General features: G+C 41.5%; 3 protein-coding genes across 4 annotated transcripts; 2 read left to right on the top strand and 1 right to left on the bottom strand.

The window, feature by feature from the left end:
* Nucleotides 1-1,060: 1,060 nt before the first annotated feature.
* On the top strand, nucleotides 1,061-11,443 carry LOC134221140 (protein spartin). 2 transcript variants are annotated; one of them, XM_062700328.1, is made up of 3 exons: nucleotides 1,061-1,252; nucleotides 9,320-9,952; nucleotides 10,013-11,443. In XM_062700328.1, exons 2-3 carry the CDS (start codon nucleotides 9,353-9,355, stop codon nucleotides 11,147-11,149), a joined length of 1,737 nt encoding a protein of 578 aa, XP_062556312.1. In that variant the 5' UTR covers nucleotides 1,061-1,252; nucleotides 9,320-9,352; the 3' UTR covers nucleotides 11,150-11,443. The 2 variants fall into 2 exon arrangements, with proteins under 2 accessions (XP_062556312.1, XP_062556313.1); XM_062700329.1 differs by having other exon boundaries at nucleotides 1,101-1,120.
* A 2,782-nt stretch (nucleotides 11,444-14,225) lies between these two features.
* LOC134223740 (uncharacterized) lies at nucleotides 14,226-15,941 on the top strand. The gene is made up of 3 exons (XM_062702930.1): nucleotides 14,226-14,826; nucleotides 14,883-15,513; nucleotides 15,579-15,941. The coding sequence occupies exons 1-3, from the start codon at nucleotides 14,356-14,358 to the stop codon at nucleotides 15,734-15,736; spliced, it is 1,260 nt and encodes a 419-aa protein (XP_062558914.1). The 5' UTR covers nucleotides 14,226-14,355; the 3' UTR covers nucleotides 15,737-15,941.
* A 2,606-nt stretch (nucleotides 15,942-18,547) lies between these two features.
* LOC134221757 (uncharacterized) lies at nucleotides 18,548-20,506 on the bottom strand. The gene is made up of 3 exons (XM_062700943.1): nucleotides 20,091-20,506; nucleotides 18,855-19,949; nucleotides 18,548-18,580 (listed from the first exon to the last, which is right to left on the bottom strand). The coding sequence occupies exons 1-3, from the start codon at nucleotides 20,451-20,453 to the stop codon at nucleotides 18,548-18,550; spliced, it is 1,491 nt and encodes a 496-aa protein (XP_062556927.1). The 5' UTR covers nucleotides 20,454-20,506.
* Nucleotides 20,507-24,776: the final 4,270 nt, after the last annotated feature.

The following is a 24,776-nucleotide window of genomic DNA, read 5'->3' as shown; positions in this document are numbered from 1 at the left end:
TAGATGATGCCCGTTACTAACTGTGAAATAACGTTCAAGAACGTTGGCTGGATTTAAAATTCCCTTTTTGCTTGATAATTGCGTACATGGACGTATTGCTTATTCAGGCTTTGATAAAATATTGTATCTTTCTTGATATGAAACGTCTTTATTCCCAGTAAAATTTAAATCTATAAACTTCGACATCAATGTACAATAATACAAATACATATATTTATCAAGTGATGAAGCCTGAAGTTTGAGTGGGCTATTAGGAATGCAAGGATCCATTTATTTATAAACCATGCAATTAGTTCTGCTTTACCATCCACACATTATTGCAAAAATAACGTAAAAACCCAGATTCATCAACCTTTCTCGTGTATTATGAAAATAGTATTTTGGTCATAACTTTTGGGCCCATGGTTCGATATGACCAGTTTTCAATAGGCAACAATAAGAAAGGATTTCGCGTTGAATGCAATCTGTTGCGAATTTAGCATAAATGCAAAAATTGAGTGAAAAATTTTACGCGCAAGTTTTTGGTATAAAAAAATGTTTTTTTGGCCATAACTTTGTATACGAGAAAGGCAAAACGGGTGTATAGCTTTACATTGCAATGTGTTTCTAAGTAATGAGGCCATCATTTGTTTGTCGGCTTTTTTGTTTTTGCAGTCGCAGATTTCATTTTGTTATTTGCGGATTGGAATTTGCTCAGTTTGTAACTTTGGTTTTTGAGCATGTGCCGGTAATTGTAACCTGTCGGGTATACCACCCGTAACCTTACTTTTCAACAAAATCCGTTGAGTATTTGGATTTTATTTATTTTCCAACCATGTTCCACTAGAAAAGCATTCTTGAATATATTTTTATTAAAAGGTATTCGCAACTTAAATCGTACCCATTTTTTTCCTTTGAAAACATATTGTGTACCTATTAATTGAATGGTGCACGACATCACAGCTATAAAAACGTCGCTATAATATCATTGTCAGTGACACCGGTAACACTGAGATTGCGCAGCTAACCACTATCAACATCGTCAGAATAGAGAATGGTATGCTTGCTTGAGAATTCATTTCATTTTCGCTGCGTCGTATGGCAGTGAAGGTCGTGTTGTTCTGCGAGGCATCCGAAAAAAGTGTGTAAAATGGTTTAGTGAATTTTAATCTTAGTTAGTATTAATCTAACAAGAATCTCTTAGTAAAACAAACTAATTCAGTGATTAGTGAATCTCTATTAATATTCCTTGCTCGTCTAGAAAAAAAAAACCGTAAGTAAATAGCATGATAAATGAATATTATTAGGCATAGCAGTTACTGCTTGTGATCTTGGGCCCAAACTATGTACCGTACAGGATGATGTTGATTGTGACTCACAGTGCATCACGCGATTATTAAAATTTTCACTGTTCTAATGAGTGCACTCGCCTTGTCGGTAACAAGTTAACATTACGCGATCATTCATAACCTTTGGTCACGACACGCAATGATAGTAAGGCTCGAAGTCCAATAGGAACTATGACGTGGTGAAGTTTGTATAAAAATAATAAACATCATCGAGCGGATTGCATCAGAAAGCTGTTTGTCATGCTTATTTTTGAATCGTTGTTGACAAACCAATGCAAAAGTTAATAAAGTTACACGATTCATCATTAGTGCATGTAAAAGCATTTTTTTGGCTGCTGAAGAATCCATATGTACGTAGCCGCTATCAAGTATCAAGTTTCGTGTCTGTTGTTATTGCTGATGAATTCGATTTTCGTCTTGGCGTTCAGTAGTTGGCTGTGTAGGTATATACGTTGGTTAATTTCTCAACAATCGCTCAGCTGGGGCTGTTGCCTGGTCGAAGTGAGTGTGTCTAGAATGAATCAGAAGTGCCACTTGTTGATATAGGCTAGCGGAACGAATGAACGATATCATCTATCATCAAAGAAAAAGGTAAAATCACGAAAATTTAACTCGTCAAAGGTCAGAATATAAGAAGTGATTGATGAAGGGAGGTTTTTTTAAATTATAAAACAACCTTTTGCTGATAATGTTTTGATGATAATAAATACCTACACATTCCTAGACTTTGTGATATTATGTAACTCTAGCAGACCCGACGAACTTCGTTTCGCCTAAAATTGATTTATATTCTAATTAGTTCTTGAGTTATGCAGAAATGTCTGGATCATTTGTATGAGAGCACCCCTCTCCATAAAGGGGAAAAACATATCTTGTCTTCCAAAACCTCCACATGCCAGATTTGATTCTTTTTGTGTTTCATTTGTATGGGAGCCCCCTTTCCAAAAAGGGAAGGGGTCTCAAACCATATTAAGAACCTTCCCTGTCCTCAAAAACTTATGCATACAAATTTTTCAAGCCGATCGATTCAGTAGTTTTCGAGTCTATGAGGGTCAGGCAGACAGAAATTCATTTTTATGTATATAGAATGTACATTTGGTCGGGGTTCAGCCAAATCACACCAAGCACCATTGAAAAATTACCGATTTTTCTGCTCAAACTTTCGGTTAGCAGATTTAATTGATCGCAAATCGTATCGAATATCCCTCAACCCCATAACTGAGGATATGTATGCAAATGTATGCTTAAATTGATATGAAACTATTTCCGTTGTCCTTGTACGAACAAAATATCACAAGTCAGTCGAAAAGCCGCTTGGTGCGGTTTGACTGAACCCCGACCATTTAGTAAACAGACATTAGAAGCAAAGTTATCTCAGAATGAAGCACACGAAGAAAATGAGTTGCTCTTTCAAATGCCGCGTAAACATATTTTAAATAGTTCATGCAACCACTGCGAAGCAACACAAGCGCTGCTACAACAATCTGTCTATGGGAATAAAACTGATGTCGCTCTGCTGTCCGACCTATATTGCATCCCTGCCGTGAACGGCAGTTGAACTGCGGACAAGACCAGACCAATGGTTATCTGGACTTGCGGGTGGTACCCCATCCAGGAGATAATGTCATATCCTGATGATCAGGGTTTTGTCATTATAGCAAAGGTAAACTTTTTTTGTAGCTGCTACTGCCCTCCTAGATGGAGCATAGAGCAGTAACTAGCGAGACTACAAGACTGGACTAAAACGTGCTAAACCATTAGTTGTAGCAGGTGACTTCAACGCGTGGGCAGTGACCACTCGGTTCACTAACTGCTAGAGTTTCTAACGATACTAAACGTAGCCCTGCTGAAAGCGTCAACGTTCAGACAACCGAACGGTAAGTCATGAATCGATGTGATCTTCTGCAGCGCTGAATCGATGTGATCTTTTGATGGACGGTGGAGCCTGAAGGGTTCACGAAGGGTATACTGATAGTGACCATTAGGAAATACATTTTTTTGGTCAGGTTGGGACGTGCTAAAACCTAGATAGACGCCGGGTGTTCCAAACAGCGAGCAAAGCTCTGAACAATGAAATAAAATGTAGTAAGCGAGACTGCTTTAAAGAGATGTGTAGTATGGCCAACAATACTCCGTGGGGGATGCATACAGGATGGTGATGCCTAGGACCAACAACATCTTCATCTTCTTCTTCAAAGACTCTACATTCCAACTGGAACTTGGCCAGCTTTCCAACTTAGTATTCTATTAGCATTTCCTCAGTTATTAATTGAAAGTTGTTCTATGCCCGCCATTGCATGTATATGTATCAAACTGAAGGAATTACTTAGCGTCTGTTTTCCATGTTAAGAGCGGCTCACAACAGCGTCTGTTCTCCATATTAGTGGTGGCCGATCATCGTCCGAGTGCCAGCGTGGGACTCTAAGTGAAACTCTGCACCATGGTCCACCGGAAATAAGAAGGAATGGTTCTCCGGAAATTTAGGAGCTTTGGTGTCAGGCCCTGCAAGCCAGCCTTTAAAAAACACACGCAATGAACACGGGACTAGCGATTGGAAACTCGGTTCGTGGATCTGCAAACCTCTCAACTTCATCGGGAGCACACGCATACTCGCCGATGTGCTCAAGGACCGTGGATTCGGCATCGTAGCGGTGCAGGAGGTTTGTTGGAAAGGATCAATAATACGAACGTTTAGAGGTAATCATACCATCTACCAGAGCTGCGGCAACCAGTGTTGTAAAATGTCATTTGCATTCGTTTGTATAATTTTCCCAGAACTTTTTACAGTAGTTAGCTATCAACTATCAAGTATGATGAAATTATAGCGCTTAAATGTGGCTACAATTTTGTCTAACAAGACATTGCTGTAAATATGTAATCTGGGGCGTGGGAGGCAAAATGTCATTCAAATGACATTATGTCAAATGACACTTGACATTTTGGAGAGATTTCATTCTCTAGCCTCAGATGTTATATACAAAATTTTCAAAACGACTTATCTGCTTTTGTAAACAAAGATTCAAACAAAGATTTAACGAATCTGATAGCTCTCCCACGCAAACCAACACCAACACGCGGAATCCTTCACCTGCCTATTGATGGTGTTGGTTTGCGTGGGAGAGCTATCAGATTCGTCAAATCGTCGTTTGAATCTTTGTTTACAAAAGCAGATAAGTCGTTTTGAAAATTTTGTCTTGATTTAGAGCAATGTACCCTATAGGACAAAAATATAGCACTACTCAAGCGTTATGCATACATCTAAAATTTTGAAGTAAATTTGGCTTCTGAAGAAAGTTATGAATAAATTAGTCAAATGACATGCAGATGACATTTTACAAGCCTGGCGGCAACACACACGAGCTGGAAAACAGCTTTCATAGTGATGGGCCATATGCAAAGGCGCGTGATCGGGTGGTGGCCGATCAATGAAAAAATGTGCAGGTTGAGGATCCAAGGCCGGTTCTTCAACTTCAGCATAATCAACGTCCATAGCCCACACTACGGAAGCACTGATGATGATTAGGACGAATTCTACACGCAGCTGGAACGTGAGTACGACAGCTGCCAAGCCACGACGTTAAAATCATCATAGGAGATTTGAACGCTCAGGTTGGCCAAGAAGAGTTTAGACCGACTATTGGCAAGTTCAGCGCTCACCGGCTGACGAAAGAAAACGGCCTAATTGTTTTCGCCGCCTCCAAGAATATGGCCATTCGCAGCACCTACTTCCAACACAGCCTTCCGTATCGGTACACTAGGAGATAACCACTGCAGACAGAATCACAAATCGACCACGTTCTGATTGATGGACGGCACTTCTCCGACATTATCGACGTCAAGACATATCGTGGCGCTAACATCGACTCTGACCACTATCTGGTGATGGTGAAACTGCGCCCAAAACTATCCGTCATCAACAATTTCCGGTACTGACGGCCGCCGCGGTACGACCTAGAGCGAACTGAAGCAACCTGATGTCGCCAATGTATACGCGCAGCATCTCGAGGCAGCGTTGCTGGAAGAGGGTGAGCTCGATGGGGCCCCTCTTGAGGACTGCTGGAATACAGTCAAAGCAGCCATTAACGACGCAGCGGAGAACAACGTCGGATATGTGGATCGAAGTCGACGGAACGATTGGTTCGACGAAGAGTGGGCGGTCGCGCTGCAGCAAGGTACCCGGCAGAACGTGAAACGTTATAGACGGAAGGGGAGACAGCAGACCCGCCTTTTTCAGGAGAAGAAATGCCGCCTGCAAAAAGCTGAGTGCGAGGAGATGAAACAGCTGTGCCGTTCTCAAGAAACACGCAAGTTCTATCAGAAGCTCTGTGCATTCCGCAACGGCTTCGTGCCGCGAGCCGAAATGTGCCGGGATAAGGATGGGAGCATCTTGACGGACGAACGTGTGGTGATCGAAAGGTGGAAGCAGCACTACGAGGAACATTTGAATGGTCTCAGCGCCATGTGACAGTACAGGCAGTGAAATTGGCATGAGTGGGTTGAGCGAGGTGAGTCAGACTCACATGGTATGTCAGAAGTGGGAACCTAAGTGAAATGTCCCACAAGGGATGCCAGAGGGAGTGTTAGGTCGAATGACTAGAGAAGTATGTGTCAGCGCGAACTGAATGAAAGAGGTGAGCAGTCTCACATGGTATGATAAAGGTGGGCATACAAGTCAGTCCCACATGGCATGAGAAGGGTGGGCACAAAAGTTAGACCCGCACGGCATGATAGAGGTGAGCACACAAGTCAGACTCATAGGAGCGTTAGCGTGTGTGCAAGCATGGAGTGCATGAGCGTGAATCAAGGGTTTGGGTGGGCATACAAGTTAGACCCACATGGCATGAGAACCCAGTCAACACAAGATCGTATAGGATATCATATAAGATGCTAGAGTGGAGGCGATATACGTACTTCCCCATACAACTTGTGCGTATATCGCCTCCACTTTAGCATCTTATGAGGCATCATATACGAGTTTGTGTTGACTGGGAAGGGTGGGCACACAAGTCAGACCCACACGGCATGACAGAGGTGCAACAGAGTATGTAGGGTGTGTTTGAGGGTGCGATAGAGCGAGCACCCAAGTCAGACTCGCATGGGACGGATGCCTGTGTGAGCGAGAATGAGCGAGTACGTTTAGTACTGCCATCCCCCAGAAGTAGTACTGGGAGGTAGTTCCTGGGGGAAACGATGGTGGAGCCCAAGGGAGTTTAGTCGGTATTACCGGTATGGTCGAGTCCGACACTCCAGTACACTTCCCTGTGGTAGTTTGGCAACTACAATGCACGTGTACTGGGTTAGTGTGTAAATGCATTCTCCCTAGTAAAAAACAGGCAGCGGAGGAGATGACTAAGTCAGTTCAGCGGACGATGGAAGCCAACCAGCCCCCACCTTGAGGGAAGTTAAGGATGCCATCCAACAGCTAAAGAACAATAAAGCAGCTGGTAAGGATGGTATTGGAGCTGAGCTTATCAAAATGGGCTCGGAAAAGCTAGCCACTTGCCTGCACAAGCTGATAGTCAGAATCTGAATCTGGGAAACTGAACAGCTACCGGAGAAGAAGTGGAAGAAAGGGAAAGTGATATCCCAGATCATCTTCCCTGGAAAGCTTACCAGACTGATCAAAGCAACGATGGATGGTCTGCAAAACTGTGTGAAGATTTCGGACGAACACTCCAGTTCGTTCGAATCGCGCCGGGGACTAAGACAAGGTGATGGACCTTCGTGCCTGTTGTTCAACATTGCTCTAGAAGGTGCCATGCGGAGAGCCGGGTGTAACAGCCGGGGTACGATTTCCAAAAGATCCAGTCAATTTATTTGTTTCGCCGCTGACATGGATATTCTCGGCCGAACATTTGTAAAGGTGCCTGAAACGTGAAGCAACAAAAGTTGGACTGGTGATGAATGCGTCAAAGACAAAGTACATGCTTGTGCGCGGAACCGAGCGCGACAGGGCCCGCCTGGGAAGCAGGGTTACGATAGACGGGGATACCTTCGAGGTGGTTGAGGAATTCTTCTACCTCGGATCCTTGCTAACGGCTGACAACAACGTTAGTCGTGAAATACGAAGGCGTATAATCTGTGGAAGTCGGGCCTACTACGGGCTCCAGAAGAAACTGCGGTCGAAAAAGATTCGCCACATGTTGCAAGAATGCCGAACAGCAACCCTGCAAAGATGGTGTTGGCTTCCGATCCGGCAGGTACGAGACGGCGTGGAGCGCAGCGAGCGAGGTGGGCAAACCAGGTGCAAAACGACTTGGCGAGCGTGGGACGCATTTGAGGATGGAGAGATGCGACCTCGAACCGTGTATTGTGGCGTCAATTGTTTTTTAGTGTTATCTGTTTAGATGTAAACTAAATAAATAAAATAATATTTGTATGCTCCTAAATCCAACCAATGAGAGACAAGCTCGGTGGTCTAGTGGCTACCGCTTCTGCCTTATAAGCACGAGGTCGTGGGTTCAATTCCAGGCTCGTCCCTGTCCTACTTTGTATTTCTATCTATGTTCTTTCTGTGTCTCACGTTCTACCAAAACGATTCCTGTTATAACCTCCCACACAATCCCAAAACTTCCCGTGGCACCTATGAGAGGTCGTAGAGTTCTCTGCATCTTTCTTAAGTAGGTGTCCGACTAACCATCCTTCCCCTTCCCCATGTACTGTCACAACATCTTAGACCCCCTCCCCCCTAAAACCTTTATGCCTAACGTACATTATGCCTGTAGTAACTAGGCGTTCGGTTAAACCGACGCAACCCACTGATTGGGTGCTCAGAGAAGAGTTACAGTTTAGCTTGAAGCAGGGCTCTGCTTTCGTGATATACGGTTGAATAAACAGTTCCTTTTAGACTATGAACTTGAACGTTAGTTCTTATTATTTTCCGACGAAAGATCCTATAATTGCATAGATAAAACAATGCCAAACATACGTTATGGCTATCGCCCATTATGCCTAACGTCCTTGTGCCTATCGCCGCGAATCCCACTTCTTCTTATCTTCTCATTGGCATTACATTCCCCATTGCCGCCTCGCAGCATAGTGTTCATTAAGCACTTCCACAGTTATTAACTGCAAGGATTCTAAGCCAAGTTACCATTTCTGCATTCATATATCATGAGGCTAACACGATGATACTTTTGAAGGCATAGGGAAGTCGAGACAATTTCCAAACCGAAAATTGCCTAGACCGGCACCGGGAATCGAACCCAGCCACCCTTAACATGGTCTTGTTTTGTAGCCGCGCATCTTGCCGCACGGCTAAGGAGGGCCCACACTGCTATAAATGACTGATATTTTCCAATATTTTTTTATTTGGCGGAACATTATCTTGATATAAGGGAAACGCGGTACATTTCGCAGGATACTTTTCAGTTCGGGACAAATGGTCAATTTACGAAAAATAGTTGATCAAATTCTTATACAGTTTTTTAATAGAATGTCCTTACAAGTTCAGATGATTAGTTTTCACTATTCAACAAAACTCGGCCTTTTGTAACTTAACAGATATGCCTTTTCCAGATCGGAGAACGTAGATCTGAACAGATATAATATTGTAAAATAAGGATGTATAGTTTTTTTTTCATAGAAATTCATATTAAATTATCCAAGATCTTAAATGAGTATCATAGTTCTTCATCGTAAGTTGTGTAGTCCAGCTGCAATTTACTGTTTTTGGATGTTTCTGCATACATTTTTGCATATAAACTTCCAACGAGTTAAGCACCGCCCAAACGTTGACCGATTTGGCTGAAATTTCGTCCAGAGCATCAGGGCATCAAATATCATCAAAAAAAATTGAAAAAAGTTTTTCCCACACTAATTTACATACATACTTGAGAAAAAAAATTGAAACCAAAGTATTCCGAAAAAAAATCAAATGGATATACATGTTTAAACTGCATACATAAATAAGGAAGAATTTAATTTCACTACCTAATTACATTACACGGATTGCGGCATGCACTAATCACTTTTTAATTATTCCTTTTCAGGTTCGCCCGTAAAAAACCGACTCCCCAACAGTCATGTTCAACTCACCGGAAAAGCAGTGGGCGCGAACGTTCGCCAGCATCAAGGAGGCTCACGATGAAGCGTACCGCATAATTGAGCGTGCCATCAAGTTTGAGGAACGCGAAAGACCAGATTTGGCGTTAAAGGATTACAAGGATGGTATACGGGTCATCGATAAAGCGTTGGCCATCCCGGTTGAAATTCCAGATAACTTCCAAAAGGACGAAAGCTGGAACAAGGCGGTTAAGATGATCCACAAGATGAAGTGCACACGCGGGGAGGTGCTCCAGCGCGTTGGTCAGATCGGTAGTAAGGTTGATCAGCAGGATGCTGAGGCATTGAAGAACGGAGATGCGGCTGCTGGTGGGTCTGGCGATACGTTGAGACCCAGAACTTATACCGAGCTGGCGCACGCTTTATGTCAGATGCAATGCAATAATGATCAAATCGGTGGGCCGAATAATTTGGAATTGTTGTTCTCATGCGATGGTGTCAAAATGTATTATATTGAACCCGATGGAGTGGTATCCAGAACAATGGAAGACTCAACGCTGAGAATTGTGCGAATCGAAAAGGATGATGTCAAGAAGTTGGAAAGTACGGTTTTTGTTCAGGTATGTTACCATTGTATTGCTTCCCTGCATTTTGATTTTCTAAGAAAAACTTTAACACAGGTTATTCCAACATCTGCTTCTATCAGAATCGAGAACGCTGAGGAACCTCTGGACCAAGCGGTAGAAGCACAAGAGGGCGTCGTTGTCATCAGTCCAGTAGAAGAGCATCGAGCCGTTGATCCTTCATTTATCTATCCGCTGATCCCAGGAGTGTCACCATGCTACCGGACTGAATATGGAGCATTCATAATACCGGACTTGACATCGGAGCACGGCAGAACCATTGGATTAGTCATACCTCCGGAAGCAGATGATGTCGTGCTGGAAATTTTCATTGCTTTTCTGCATGGTATCGTGACTCAAGGAGGAGCAGTTCAGTTCGGCATGACCCGGGCAAAACGAAGCACAAGTACCACAGTTTCGGCGAACATCATCAAGGGAGCTTTCTACGTATCGCAAGGATTGGTAAAGGGTGCGGAGAAAACCGGGGAGTTTATTTCCTACAGCACACCTTATCTCATATCAAAGATCCGAAAGTCGCCCGATGAAGGCCCAGCTCAAGTGCCCAGTAATGTCAAAACGGGTATCGAAATAGCCAAATCCGTAACCGGAACGGCAGTTAACGTAACCAGTTATGTCGCGGGAAAAGTAGGAAGCGCTACAATGGCCTTGGGTCGTTTTCTAGCTCCGCACATTCAGAAGCATGGCTCGGATCTTTTATCGTACAGCACCGGAATTAGTGCGGAAGACGCTACGGAGAAGGTTCATGGAGCGCTAACCATTTGCGCTGGTGCAGTGGAAGGCTTTGGAACCGTTTATGCCGGACTGGAAAAATCCGCATCAATTTTGGGCGGTAGCTTGAGCAACAGTACCGTGCAAATTGTGCAGCACAAATATGGACCGGAGGCAGGGCAGGTTGTGGGAAGCTCACTAGATACGGTGGGTAACGTTATCAATGTGAGTCACAACATGAACTACATCACGCCAAAGGGAATTGCTAAGCGAACAGCGAAGAATGCCGGCAAAGCGCTGGTGGCCGGTTATAGACCCGCTATTCCTGAAGTAGACAATGCCGCTGGCGAAGGAACATCTAATGGGGTTGTCACATCGCAGCAGCGAGTCGTCCCAGCAGCAGTTTTGTATCCAGATCTGTCTGCATTAGCTAAAGAAGTTCAGAAAGACGGGAAAATGGATTGAATAGCATTTGCCATCACAATTGGGCTTATTACGCGTCTAGAATGAAGTGAAAACGTATCGACTTTTCAATGTCAATCAATTCGAAGGAATTGATCATTCTCATTTGTAGGAAATGTTTTTGCCTCCATCCATTCGTATAATAAGCCTGAACAACTGCTCGAATACAATAATTTAAAACTAGGTATAGGAGTTGTCTGAATCTGAATATTTTAAAATGGATGATATTCATATATTAGAATCTCATATATAATAGGAATGTTGCATTTTAATAAACTATTATCAGATCTAAAAGAACCTACTGTTTACAGCACTGAAAATGAACAAAAAGAAGATTCTAACTAAACTACCGATTCTGTGCTACTTTATTTCATTTATTTAGCTTACACCTGAACACTGCATAAATAATTTGACGCCACAATACACGGTTCGAGGTCGCATCTCTCCATCCTCGAATGCGTCCCACACCATCAAAGATGGACCTAAGCACCCGTCTCTCGAATACTGCTTGCAAGTCCATCTCGAACGTGGTCCAAGTTTCATGTCGGTAGAAGAAAACCGGTCTTTTAAGCGTTTTGTACATGGTGCGGATGTGAATCTTTTTTGACCCCAGTTGCTTCTGAAGCACGTAGTAGGCCCGACTTCCACAGATGATGCGACCACCTCGAAAGTATCCCCGTCTATCGTAACACTGCTTCCTAGACAGGCTTTGTCGCGCTCGGTTCCGTCCAGTAGCATGTACTTTGTCTTCTATGTACCTTTGCAAATGTTCGGCCGACAAAGTTTATTCGGAATTCCGCCTCTGGAATGAGTTATTGGCTGAATACTAAATGAAGTTCAATCCCTGCTCTGCTGACTTTCGATCGGATTTGATGGAAACTCGAGTTTTTGTGATCAGGTGGTGGCCGATCAGTGAAAGAATGTGCAGGTTGAGGATCAAAGGCCGGTTTTCAACTTCAGCATAATCAACGTCCATAGCCCACACTCCGGAAGCACTGATGATGATAAGGACGCATTCTACGCGCAGCTGGAACGTGAGTACGACAACTGCCCAAGCCACGACGACAAAATCATCAAATGAGATTTGAACGCTCAGGTTGGCCAAGAGGAGGAGTTTAGACCGACTATTGGGGAAGCGCTCACCGGCTGACGAACGAAAACGGCCTACGACTAATTGATTTCGCCGCCTCCAAGAATATGGCCAATCGCAGCACCTACTCCCAACACAGCCTTCCGTATCGGTACACGTGGAGATCACCACTGCAGACAGAATCATGTTCTGATTGATGGACGCCACTTCTCCGGCTCTGACCACTATCTGGTGATGGTTGAACTGCGCCCAAAACCAGTGTTGTGCTGAATCATTATCAGACGATAATGATTGCAATTTTCATGTGAAAACTTTTCACGTGAAAACAGTAGGCGAGTTGTTACCGGCGATAACTTCTAAAATGTTGTACTCTTACGATAATAAACACAGATTTTTCATTCAAACATGATTCTTTACTAATATCAGCTAATTGTCAGTAGTCCCGTTATATCTTCTATTTGGCGTTATGGTTTCATGGTAGTAAGGAAAAAGTGTTTATAATGTAACGGTAAATGCTTCAAATCAAGATACGATTTTTAAACGATTCTCAATTGCTAGCGAGTTTTTATCAATTAATAATTCAAAAGTAAGATCGCGGGTAAGTTTTGATCATCCTAGATTTTTTGAAAATTTGATTTCTCCCATCCCTGCCCAAAACTATCCGTCATCAACAATGTTCGGTACCGACGACCGCCGCGGTACGACCTAGAGCGACTGAAACAACCTGATGTCGCCAATGTATACGAGCAGCATCTCGAGGCAGCGATACCGGAAGAGGGTGATCTCGATGGGGCCGCTCTTGAGGACTGCTGGAATACAGCCAAAGCAGCCATTAACGACGCAGCGGAGAAGAACGTCGGGTATGTGGGACGAAGTTGACGGAACGATTAATTCGACGAAGAGTGCAGACAGATTCTGGAGAAGGACGGTCGCACTGCAGCAAGGTACCCGGCAGAACGTGGAACGTTATAGGCAGAAGCGGAGACAGCAGACCCGCCTTTTTCAGGAGAAGAAACGCCGCCTGGAAGAAGCGGAGTGCGAGGAGATGGAACAGCTGTGCCGTTCTCAAGGAACACGCAAGTTCTATCAGAAGCTCAACGCATCCCGCAAAGGCATCTTGACGGACGATCGTGTGGTGATAGAAAGGTGGAAGCAGCACTACGAGGAACATTTGATTGGCGCTGAGAGTACAGACAGTGAAAGTCAAGGCAGCGGCCGTCTAAAGACGAGCGCAGGCACGGTTGGATTATTTCGATTATGTGTGTTTCTCCACTTTTTCACAGTGTACCACGCGAATTTGACGTCACACGCTGCGTTGCTTGGGTTGCAATAGTGACGTCATGCTCGTTTGGCTACACCTAGGATAGGATGTGCCAACTCAAATGAGACTGCCTTGTTGTTTTTTTAGTCGGTTGCTCTGACGAGGTGGTCGCCAGTGCAGCCAAAGTAATTTGGTACAAATTCTTCCAAATATCATGAATCAAAACTTGATGTTTTTCTTTCCGTTTCATTCATTATTTATGTAAGAGAAGCGAAAGACTAACAGAGAGAAGTTTTCGCTAATGTAAATATTTGTTCGAGATCGAAAATGACAGAAAGGTGAATCGTAATGCTTAAAATCAACAGTTTTAAACCTTTACAACCCTTGAGAATAATTAATATGGCGTTTGCAGTTCAATATTAATTTATTTTTTACCAAAAAACTGAAACTCAGACATTGCTTAATATCAACTTTACAAACCTGCAACACGGCCAAACTAACAACATGCTGCCCTACGGAAAACGCGCCACCACCAATCGAAGTAATCGATTGTCATTTTCAACCAATCAGCAACCGGTACGATTGTGACAGTAAATCGGTACGATTTTTACTGACTACTTGGCACATCCTATCCTAGGGCTACACTAACCGACAGTTCGTTTGGCTACACTCGCCTTCGCCTCAGCTCGTCTATGGAACCTATATGGCCCGTTTACATATGAGCTAGAACTAGCTGCTAATTAATTGGTGTACGGCCAATTGGTTGCTAATTCTGTTTACATGATGCTAATAAACTAGCGGACAGTATATGGAGCTAATGACACAAAATCGCAAAATAGGGAAACAGTATTACGCAAAATGTCATCCTGTGAGGAAAATTTTTCAACTGCGTTTGGTATCGTTTGTGATTTGGTGGAAATAGAAATTTTAAAAAGTGCTGAGCCAGCTCAAAAGAAACGGAAGCGGTCAAAAAGATCAGTGTGGGTGCGACCATGGATTACACGCCGGAAAATGTATGGGTTTAGCACAACATTACTTTCCGAAACTCGAGAGGAGGACCCAAAATCCTTCCGAAATTTCCTTCGCATGAGCCCGGAAAAGTTTGATGAATTGCTTATTTTGGTAAAACCATACTTAACCAAGAATGATACTACGTTCCGTGAAGCAATCCCTGTAAAACTCAAATTAGAGGTAGTTCTTGCCTACCTTGCCACAGGATGCAGTTTTGGCATGCTGGAGGCATGTTTTCGTGTACCAAAGCCAACAATATCCCAGTTTCTTGTTCCAGTGCTTCAGACCATATCTACTGTTTTGAAAAAGAACTTGCAGGTATTTAATTTATAGTTCCCTGGAAACATATTCTTAAAAATAACATAAATTTCCAGGTACCATCAACAGCCGAAGAATGGCGAGTGGTGATGGAGGGATTCAACAGTAAATGGAACTTTCCGAATTGTTATGGAGCATTAGACGGAAAACACGTCAGAATCCAATGCCCTCCTTGTAGTAATAGTAATTACTATAACTACAAAGGCTTTTTTAGCACGATTTTGTTTGCTTTGGTGGACGCCAACTACAAGTTTATTTATGTAGATATCGGAAAGAATGGCCGAGTCAACGACGCATCCATTTTTCGTGAATGTAGCTTGAAGAAGGGGATTGAAAATGGAACCATTCGTTTTCCGAAAGGAGGGGTATTGGTTGGAGACGACGCTTTTCCATTGTCACACTACATGATGAAACCGTATGCGCACCATGGATCTTTGACTGAAGGTGAAATAATTTTCAACTACAGGCTTTCGCGTGCCAGAAGGGTAGTAGAAAACGCATTCGGAATATTGGTGTCCCGGTTCAGAATTTTGACACGGCCGATTGACTTGGTACCCCAAAAAGTGGACGAAATTGTAAAAACTGTGTGCTGCCTGCACAACTGGCTACGTCAAACCAGTCCAAGTACCTACTTTCCGTTCGGCTGTGTTGACCACGAAGACTTGGAAAGTTGTAGCATAATTCCAGGTAATGTAACATGCAAGAAAAAGGGGAATATGTTCACCATTGAAAGGTAATGTTTATTGTTACAGGCACGTGGAGAAATGAGATTTCTGAAATGCAACCAATGCAAGCTTCCAGCTCAAGAAATTACACTAAAGATGCGGCGGCAATTCGGAACTCGTATAAGGACCACTTCATGGGACCAGGTGCCGTCGAATGGCAATGGAAGCATCTGAATCGCCAGTAGATGTGGTCTTCAGCATTTTCGTAGTTCTACTATTGTTGCTGTTTTCCTTCTGTATTCGAAAGGACAACTGACATACCGCCGACAAGACATGGTATTTTTTGTAACGGTGAATTCCTATAAAGCTAGTAGCATAGGGCTCCAGCAGTTTCTTGATCGCAGTTTTAATATCTTTTATCTGATTTTTCTAAATAAATTTAGTGATTTATAGTGACGTACGTTCGGTTTATGAATTTGAGAAATATTGGCACTAATTCGTGCTGCTTGGTGCTGCTGAGGTGCACCATCCATCAATTTACACCCAGGTTTTTTTTTACGCGGTTGGAATTCATTAATTTCTCGGTTACCCTGAATTTTCACAGCATATTAAATACCACCTGAATTTTCTTTAATTTTTTGTGATTTTTTTCGTGGGGTTAACTCATTGCTTCATACACGCTGAAGGTCTTAAACGACCAAAACCAAACCGTGTAAAAAAAAACCTGGGTGTATTACAATAACCCGAAACCAAACCATCACGCTGGTCCCAAAGACGTACAATCTGGATATGAACGGTTTTTCTGTTGCTCACTCGTCGATGTATTTGAAACACAACTAGAGGCAACAGATCTCAAACGACGTCAAAAGAATACGGACATACTATAAAAATTCCCGTTTTTTCGGAGGTGTTTTGGAAACATACATTCATTTACAGTAAAGTAAGGGCCAGAGTAAACGCGACCTATTAAATGCATGTAAATAACAAATCAAGGCAAAATTTTTAAAACGACCTATCTGCTTTTGTAAGCAACGATTCAAGCATCGATTTGACGAATATGATAGCACCCCACGCAAATCAACACCACCAACAGGCAGCAGAAACCTTCAGCTACCTGTTGATGGTGTTGGTTTGCGGGAGTGCTATCAGATTCGTCAAATGGACGTTTGAACCTATGTTTACAAAAGCAGATAAGTCGTTTTGAAAATTTTGTCTTGAATTATTATCAATGAACTTTCCCAAATTTAAAATTGCTCTGTGGCATTGCAGCTTACCCATGTCAGAAAATCGCCCGGAAATTTGTTATACGTTGCTTCGGCTTCCAAAATTATTCCTCAGTTTTCCACTTTTTCAATTTATTCCTCAATTTTCCACCTATGCAATTTATATGACGCTATCAAACTGTTTTTAGGATCAGAGAGCAATTATTATTTATAATGAAAAATATGCGAACTGAATCACCGATACACTTTACAGTCAAACTTTTTTTCCAAAATCGTCGGCAAATTAGTCGGTCGTTTGTTGCACAGACGCTTTATGGGAGCTTTATGGGATCTACACGCGAAAAAATATTGCAGTCGAAACCGGTCGAAACTACTATTCCGAGGGTTATTTTAAGAGTATGCACCGACGATTTTCAGCAGAAAACAAACCCGTTTGAATTTACCATGCGCGCAGTAAAACCAACTGTGGCCCATGCGGAATGTTGTCACATGAACTGAAACAGTGGTGAATTTCTCTGAAACCATGGTAAAATTTACTGAAATTCCATGGTAGTTTTAAAACAGAGCGTAGTCTACAAAATAGTATTTTTTACCACGATTTTTTTTTCTGTGTACCCACGGACAGATAAATCAACCTAAAATTTGAGTTCAAAGTGCTTTACTCGTTTTACTGATGGGAATATCGCAAAACAAATTTACTCAAAAAAATACCACGGCAATAATTTTAAAAATTACTAGATGATTTTTTAATGGTTTATTACACGAGATTAGAAATTCAATAACCATAAAAAATACACCCAGGTTTTTTTACACGGATTGGTTTCAGTCGTTTAGGACCTTCATCGTCAATGAAAAAATGAGTTAACCCCACGAAAAAATTCACCAAACATCAAAGAAAAATCATGTGCTATTTATAAAGCTGTTGAAGGTCAGGTTAACTGAAAAATAATGAAATCCAACCGCGTAAAAAAACCTGAGGTACCTTTTTCGGGTTCAATTCGAGAAAAAATTATAATTATCAAATAAAAAAATAGGAGAACTTTTACTTTCCCTTATATATTGTACGTGGATTTCCTATTGGACCCGACCGTTCAAAATAGTCGCTCCTTGAACAGTCGTTGAAATCGACGTTTTCACCTTTACACCCGTTTTCATAGTAAAATCTGTCAAAACGGACAAGTGTGACACGTGCTTTTTGCTGTTTCCCTCGGACTTCTCTTTCTTTTGCCGATGTTTTGACATATGTTTTAGTAGACAAGGAGCAAAAAACAAAGTAATCTACCAAACATTTATTGAGTTTGGCAAACCTTGCTGCAAAAGGGAACGTTTGAAATAGGCAAGTGAACAAGTGAACAACTTCTAATTTCGGCTTGATATCATTGCGATTTCGGAGCAATAGAAATCCCTTTCTTTAATGATCATGAACGTGCATAATTATGACTGAATCTCTTAAAAAATATTTTTTTATTAAGTTGAAATTATTCTAAATAACTGTTTTGACTATTGTCCTCGACTTACGATAATACAGTAATATATGTACAGTGCATTTGAAATATGTGTAATGATGAGGATAAAAACTACATCGAAATAAAGTTCAATATTCACAGCCTTTTAAAAGCAAAATAGTAAAAATATTAATTGAATTGAAAAGGGAATAAATGAAGGATAATAAGCATAACAACAACGTTAAATATACTTTCAGCGAAGAAAGAAATAGTTTCATAGTGAATTCAAAAAACAAAACGTATAAATAAAACAGTGTAATAAATATGTAGGATGAAAAACTATACAGCATGAAAATGTAGCAAATCGTGCGATGCATTCATGGTATCCTTAGAGCTCGTTCCCAAATGAGGCTTGCACAATCTATAATAGAACAGAATGGTTAATAAATTTTAAATGTGTACGTGTTAGTTAAACAGACAAACAAACAAAACATTTTCATAATTCGCATTGTTCATGAATGATCGATAATTGATAGTACCCATGGAGGATGTTACGTTTTTACCCATTTTACCACTTCGTTATCTGGTGTACCGCATGCCCAACAATATTCAGTCAACAGATCTTGTTGTTGAAAATATTTCAATTGATCAATATGGTAAATGTAATGTTTGTTTGTCTGAATAATCATTTTTACCTGTACTAGTTTGTCCTCAACTTGAGAATTTTCGTTGCGTTCACCACTTAACTGAGAAAAACCTGAATCAGTTATTTGTGATAAAATAATTGGTTGATCAATTTTATAATAATCATGTAACTGATTCTGTACATGATCATTCGATCCCTGATTTGATCCTTGAAAATATATGGGGACGGAGAAGTGTTGGTGATACGGGACACTACGTTGCGTAATTGTATCAGTAGCTTGCGATGTCACTTGGAGTACCGTACGGTTCATTTCCATATCCAGCCCAACTTGCGTTGCTAAATCTTCGGCTCCAGCGTTTTCAGATCCATCAATGATAGGCTCCTCAATAACTAGTGGTGGATTTTCTGTAATTTCGACGAGCGGGCTTACGAAATTTACATCATCGGTTGGCGAACTTGAATTGGGGGAAATTGTAGAGGATTCCGAACGACCCAAGTCACCATTTAAAATACGTTCAGTTCCACCTATTGAAACTTGTGTTGATCCGAAACAGGCTGGAGAATGGGGAGTAGCCTGACGGTTGATGGAACGAGCTGCAACATTCTCATTTTTTTGCGCCATGATCGATTCGTACTTGATGCTTTCTTGAGATACGAGTCTCTGTAGCTCCTCCTGCAGAATCAAGGCAGTCAACCTCGGCAGTTTTCTTAGTTGAGCAGCCAAGTTCTGAGTAAAATAATAGAATTCATCCTGAACAGTTGCTGCTGTTGGTGCTACCGATGATCGTATTGTGTCCAGTTTGCTGAGTGCATTTTGTATGTGTGGAGATAAAGCTTCTTCATGACTTTTCTTGCCTTTGGCCGATGATTGCAAGGTAGGACCTTTACGTTTTTGCACCTTTTTGGAAGGTGCAGTTACCGGTGCGTGATCTCGTGCCGTCTGTGCCAACTTCTGATTTCGATCGGCATACGAGCGAGAATTTTCCCCGTTTTCGAACATACTCGCATATTCCTCTTCATACTGTCTGATCTGATCTGCTGGATCCTCTACCGATTCCGAAGATGACAGGGATTCGTAGCCTATTGGTCCTCTATTCTCTACCAGAGCTACAGGTACAGTTTCTGAGACAGCTAAATTGTCTTCCTGCAAATGAAAAAATAAAGATATAAACAAATACCTTTAGCGATTTGCAGCTATACTTTGGTATTGTATAAGCACTCTGCCGTTCAGTTTTAACATTTACTATCGAAGTCAATGTTTTGATTGTGATGGAAAAATACTTACAATATTGTTGTAGGACTCCCTAGCATCACACTTTGCCAAAAACTCGTTTGCGGTTTTGTACCATGAAAGCTTCGTATGGTAGATATCCGCAGCACCAGCTCCAGACTTCTTGGAAGCATTTATTTTGTTTTTCTCGATGTTATATGTGTCCCTGATAACCTTCCATCTGCGTTTCACTTCGTCGACCGACTCTGCTCCAATTGCCTCTCTAACCCACTCCAACGCTCCTATTCTTTTTTGTTTGTTTTTGTAGAAAATATTGCTGTAATTCCACAAACACTCGTTTTTTCGGTACGCTTCCAACAATTGCATAATTTCTTCACAGGACATACGCTTCTTCCGGTTAGATTTTTCAGCGGCCATTTTGATTTTGTTTTTAAAATTGCACGACCCGCGATCCGACTTTGTCAAACGACGAAAACTGATTGAAAAAAATAAAACAGTATGCATGCAGCTTGTTACTCGAGTTGGTAGTTTTTTCGGTACGCTTCCAACAATTGCATAATTTCTTCACAGGACATACGCTTCTTCCGGTTAGATTTTTCAGCGGCCATTTTGATTTTGTTTTTAAAATTGCACGACCCGCGATCCGACTTTGTCAAACGACGAAAACTGATTGAAAAAAATAAAACAGTATGCATGCAGCTTGTGACTCGAGTTGGTAGTGTGTGTGACATCGTTTGCTGCTAGCTGCTAGTTCTAGCGTCAAATTCAGAAGCTTCTGATTTTGCCCCGCTAGTTTTTACTAGCTGCTAATTGATGTTTACATTATGCTAGTTTGATGCTAATTTTAGCGGATAGTGAACTAGCGGCTAGTATTAGCTTATATGTAAACGGGCCAATAGTGTCTATAGTTTCTCCATATATGGATGACGTCTCCACTGCAAGAAAGAGCTTTTGGAGTGTGAAAAAAGGTGCAAGAATGATGTTTTGGATTGTGCTTTCGCTAATTTCTTTACAATTGGACGTGTGAGCATTTGTTTTGGTGCTTCGACAAATTTGCACGGTAGTCTATTCTTCGGTGAGAAAAGCAATATATAAGAGAAATATATTTTCACTTTCGTACAAGACTTCACGCAAAGCGGACGCAGCAAAGCAAAGGCGGCAGCACGAAAACGCTGATGGCATTCTCAATCGAAAAACTATCGCATTGATTGTAGTCGTCGAGATGGTTGCTGCAGATCTTACAACCTCAACGATGGCAACTACACTGCAAATCGAGACAATATTACGCATTGGAGAAAAATCTAAAAAATCTGGGATGATAATTTCATGTGACGTCGACGATCTACCACTGCTCTAAAATTTTCTGAGAGATTTCATTTATTCATTCTCATTTATTTAGTCTACATCTAAACAGATAACACTGAATCAACAATTTGACGCCACAATACACGATTCGAGGCCGCATCTCTCCATCCCCGAATACGCCCTACGCTCGTCAAGTCGTTATATACCTGGTCAGCCCACCTCGCACGCTGCGCTCCACGCCTTCTTGCATCTACCTGTCGGATCGGAACCGAACACCATCTTTGCAGGATTGCAGTCCGGCATTCTTGCAACATGCCCTGCTCATCATACCCTTTCAGCTTTGCCTTCTGGATACTTGGTTCACCGTAGAGTTGGACGAGTTCTTGGTTCATTCTTCACCGCCACACATCTTGCACACCGCCAAAGATGGTCCTATGCACCCGTCTCTCGAATATTCCGAGTGCTTGCAAGTCCTCTCTGGTAAGCTTCCCAGGGAAGCTGGTCTCGTCCATAATTTTCCATATCTCTACGCGGTCTATACTGTCGTATGCCACCTTGAAAGTAACGAACAGATGGTGCGTTGGGACCTGGTATACACGGCATTTTTGAAGGATTTACCGTACAGTAAAGATCTGCTCCGTTGTCGAGCGGCCGTCAACGAAACCGACTTGATAACTTCCCACGAACTCATTCACTAATGGTGACTAGAGTGGCCCAGCCTAGTATGGGGAGAAAAAAGTCGTCGGATTCTACGGGGCACCCTCCAGGATTTTGCCTTTAATAAGAAAATCATTTTCTGAAAATTTCAGCCTGATCGATTATTGCCATAAGCTGGCGCAATTGATTTGAAGTTAATATGGGGGTTTCGGCCGAAATATATGGGAAAATACACCCCTGTTACTATTTCGTACAGGAAATTGGATGGAAGAGCCCGATTGAGCCCAGATTTGCAGGAAATGAAGTTAACATGCCCATGAACAATTCGACATAAAACTCTACTATTACTAAATAAACTTTAATTTAGTTTTTGGCAGATTTATTTGGAGTTGGGTTGAGCACTTTGAAATTCATCAATTGCCATGAAAACATATGCATGCAATCAAATGTGCGATGCGTGATTTTGCGCGCACTGAAACATACGTAACTGCACGCGCGCCACAACACATATCGCAGCTACCTTCGATTACATGCGCTTGTTTTCAAGGCAATTAATGAATTTAAAAGTGCTCAACCAAACTTCACATAAATCAGCTGAAAACTAATTTAAAGTTTCTTCAATCATAGTAGAATTTTATGTCGAATTGTTCATTGGCATGTTAATTTCATTTCCTGCAAATCTGAGCTCAATCCAATTTCCATCCAATTTTCTGTACGAAATAGTAACAGAGGTGTATTTTCCCATATATTTCGGCTGAAAGCCCCATATTAACTTCAAATCAATTGCGATGCAATAACCGATCAGGCTGAAATTTTCAGAGAATGATTTTCTTACCCAAAGGCAAAATCCTGGGGGTGCCCCGTAGAATCGGACGACTTGTTGTATCCTGGGCCAGTCTAATGGTGACAAACGACGGAAGATGATCTGAGATATCACTTTGTAGGCGGCATTGAGGATGGTGATCGCTCGAAAGTTCTCACACTCTAGCTTGTCGCCTTTCTTGTAGATGGGGAATATAACCCCTTCCTTCCACTCCTCCATTAGCTGTTAAGTTTCCCAGATTGTGACTATCAGTTTGTGCAGGCAAGTAGCTAGTTTTTCCGGCCCATCTTGATGAGCTCAGGGCTGTCCATAAACCACGTAGACTCTTGAGGGGGAGGGAGGGGTTTCGAAAAAGTCTTCGTTAGTCTACGAAGGGGGACGGGGAGTATACAAAAAGTCTACGTAGACTTTTATATATTTTTTTTTTTTTTTGGAAAACATTTTATAAAGCAGCTATGTGCAAGGTTCACTATTGTTTGATTTATTTAAATGATTTCTCTGATTTGTTTGCAAGACTTTATCGAAATAATTTCTTGAATTTATCTAAAAAAATCTAATGAATTTCACTGATGTAATAGTCTGAACTATGGCTTAAACTACATGGATTTCCCCAGGAAATTCTTCTGTGTTGAGCAGGAAAATTCTCCGAAGTATTCTATAAAAACTCTCGAAAATAATTCAAAATTTCCACTTGAATTTTATTACAGATTCTACTAGAATATCTTTTGATTTTCGTCGGAAACTTCTTTAGAAACTACAAATGATTCTTAAGAATTTTCACGAAAAATTATGTCGCACTTAAACGAGGAATTCCCCGAAATTTCCGCGAAAAACACTTTACTGGAGATTTTCTGGGAAGCTCCTGGGAAATTTTTCTTAATTTCAGAAATTCTACGGAATTTTCGCGAGGAATTCTTTGGATAGATGAGCGAAATTCTTCAAAATGTACATGGGAAATTCTTTGTATATTTCACGGCAATTTTTTCGGATGTACTAATGCGAATTCTTTGGAATAATCAATGGAAAATCTTCGGAATTTCTAAAGAAACTATTGAAAATTTCCACGAGAAATGATTTGAATTTCCCACCAAAAACTCTTTGAGGTCGCAAAAAAAATTTGTGAGAAAGCTATAGTATTTTCATGAAAAAATTATTCTAAATTTTTACGAGAATTTCACCAAAATTGCAACTGAAAATTCTCTATAATTTCCACCGTAAATTATTCGGAAAAGTCTTTGGAATGTACATAGGATTTTTTTTTTCAATTTCCTCAGGAAATTGTTCCAAATCTGCAAGAATGTAGGAAACCATTCTGAAATTCCACGGGAAATATTTTGGAATGTCCATTTCAGCTTAACATTATCTCGGGAAATAATTCTAAGCTTTCACGGAATATTAACGGGAATAGTTTTGAAATTTAAAAGACAATTCTTGCGATTTCAACGGGTGATTATTCAATGGGATATTGCATGGAATTTTCAAGAAAAGCATCGGAATCTTCACGGAGAGTTCTTTGAGATTATTAATCGGGATCCTCTACGAAAATTTCCACGAAAAACTTATTGGAATGTAGACTTGATATTCTCGGAATTTCATCTCGAAATTTCTCGAAATTCTGAAAATTCTTCGGTTTTCTACAAATTTGAATCGGCGTGGAGAATTATAGGAAAGATGCGTGACACATTTTAAGCAGTGCGCGCCGATGCAAAAAGTGTTGGCAGCGGTGGTGCTCACCTCTAGGAGGAGTCGAATTCAACAGAAATTAAATTAATTAACTTTGAGATTTGGTTTCAGGAGCTGTGCACAGAGGATTAAATTTGATTTCGATTGTCCAATCACATATGAATGATGTTTTGTAAAATTTGGAAAAGTCTACGTAGACTTCAAGGGGGTGGGGGAGGGGTTTCGGAAAAATCTACCAGGGGGGAGGGGGCGTTTGAAAATGTGAAATTTCG

Source organism: Armigeres subalbatus, chromosome 3 (genome assembly GCF_024139115.2).
Source record: "Armigeres subalbatus isolate Guangzhou_Male chromosome 3, GZ_Asu_2, whole genome shotgun sequence".
Lineage (NCBI taxonomy): Eukaryota > Metazoa > Arthropoda > Insecta > Diptera > Culicidae > Armigeres > Armigeres subalbatus.
The sequence above is the reverse complement of the archived record's forward strand: the minus strand, read 5'-3'. Positions and strand labels throughout refer to the sequence as shown.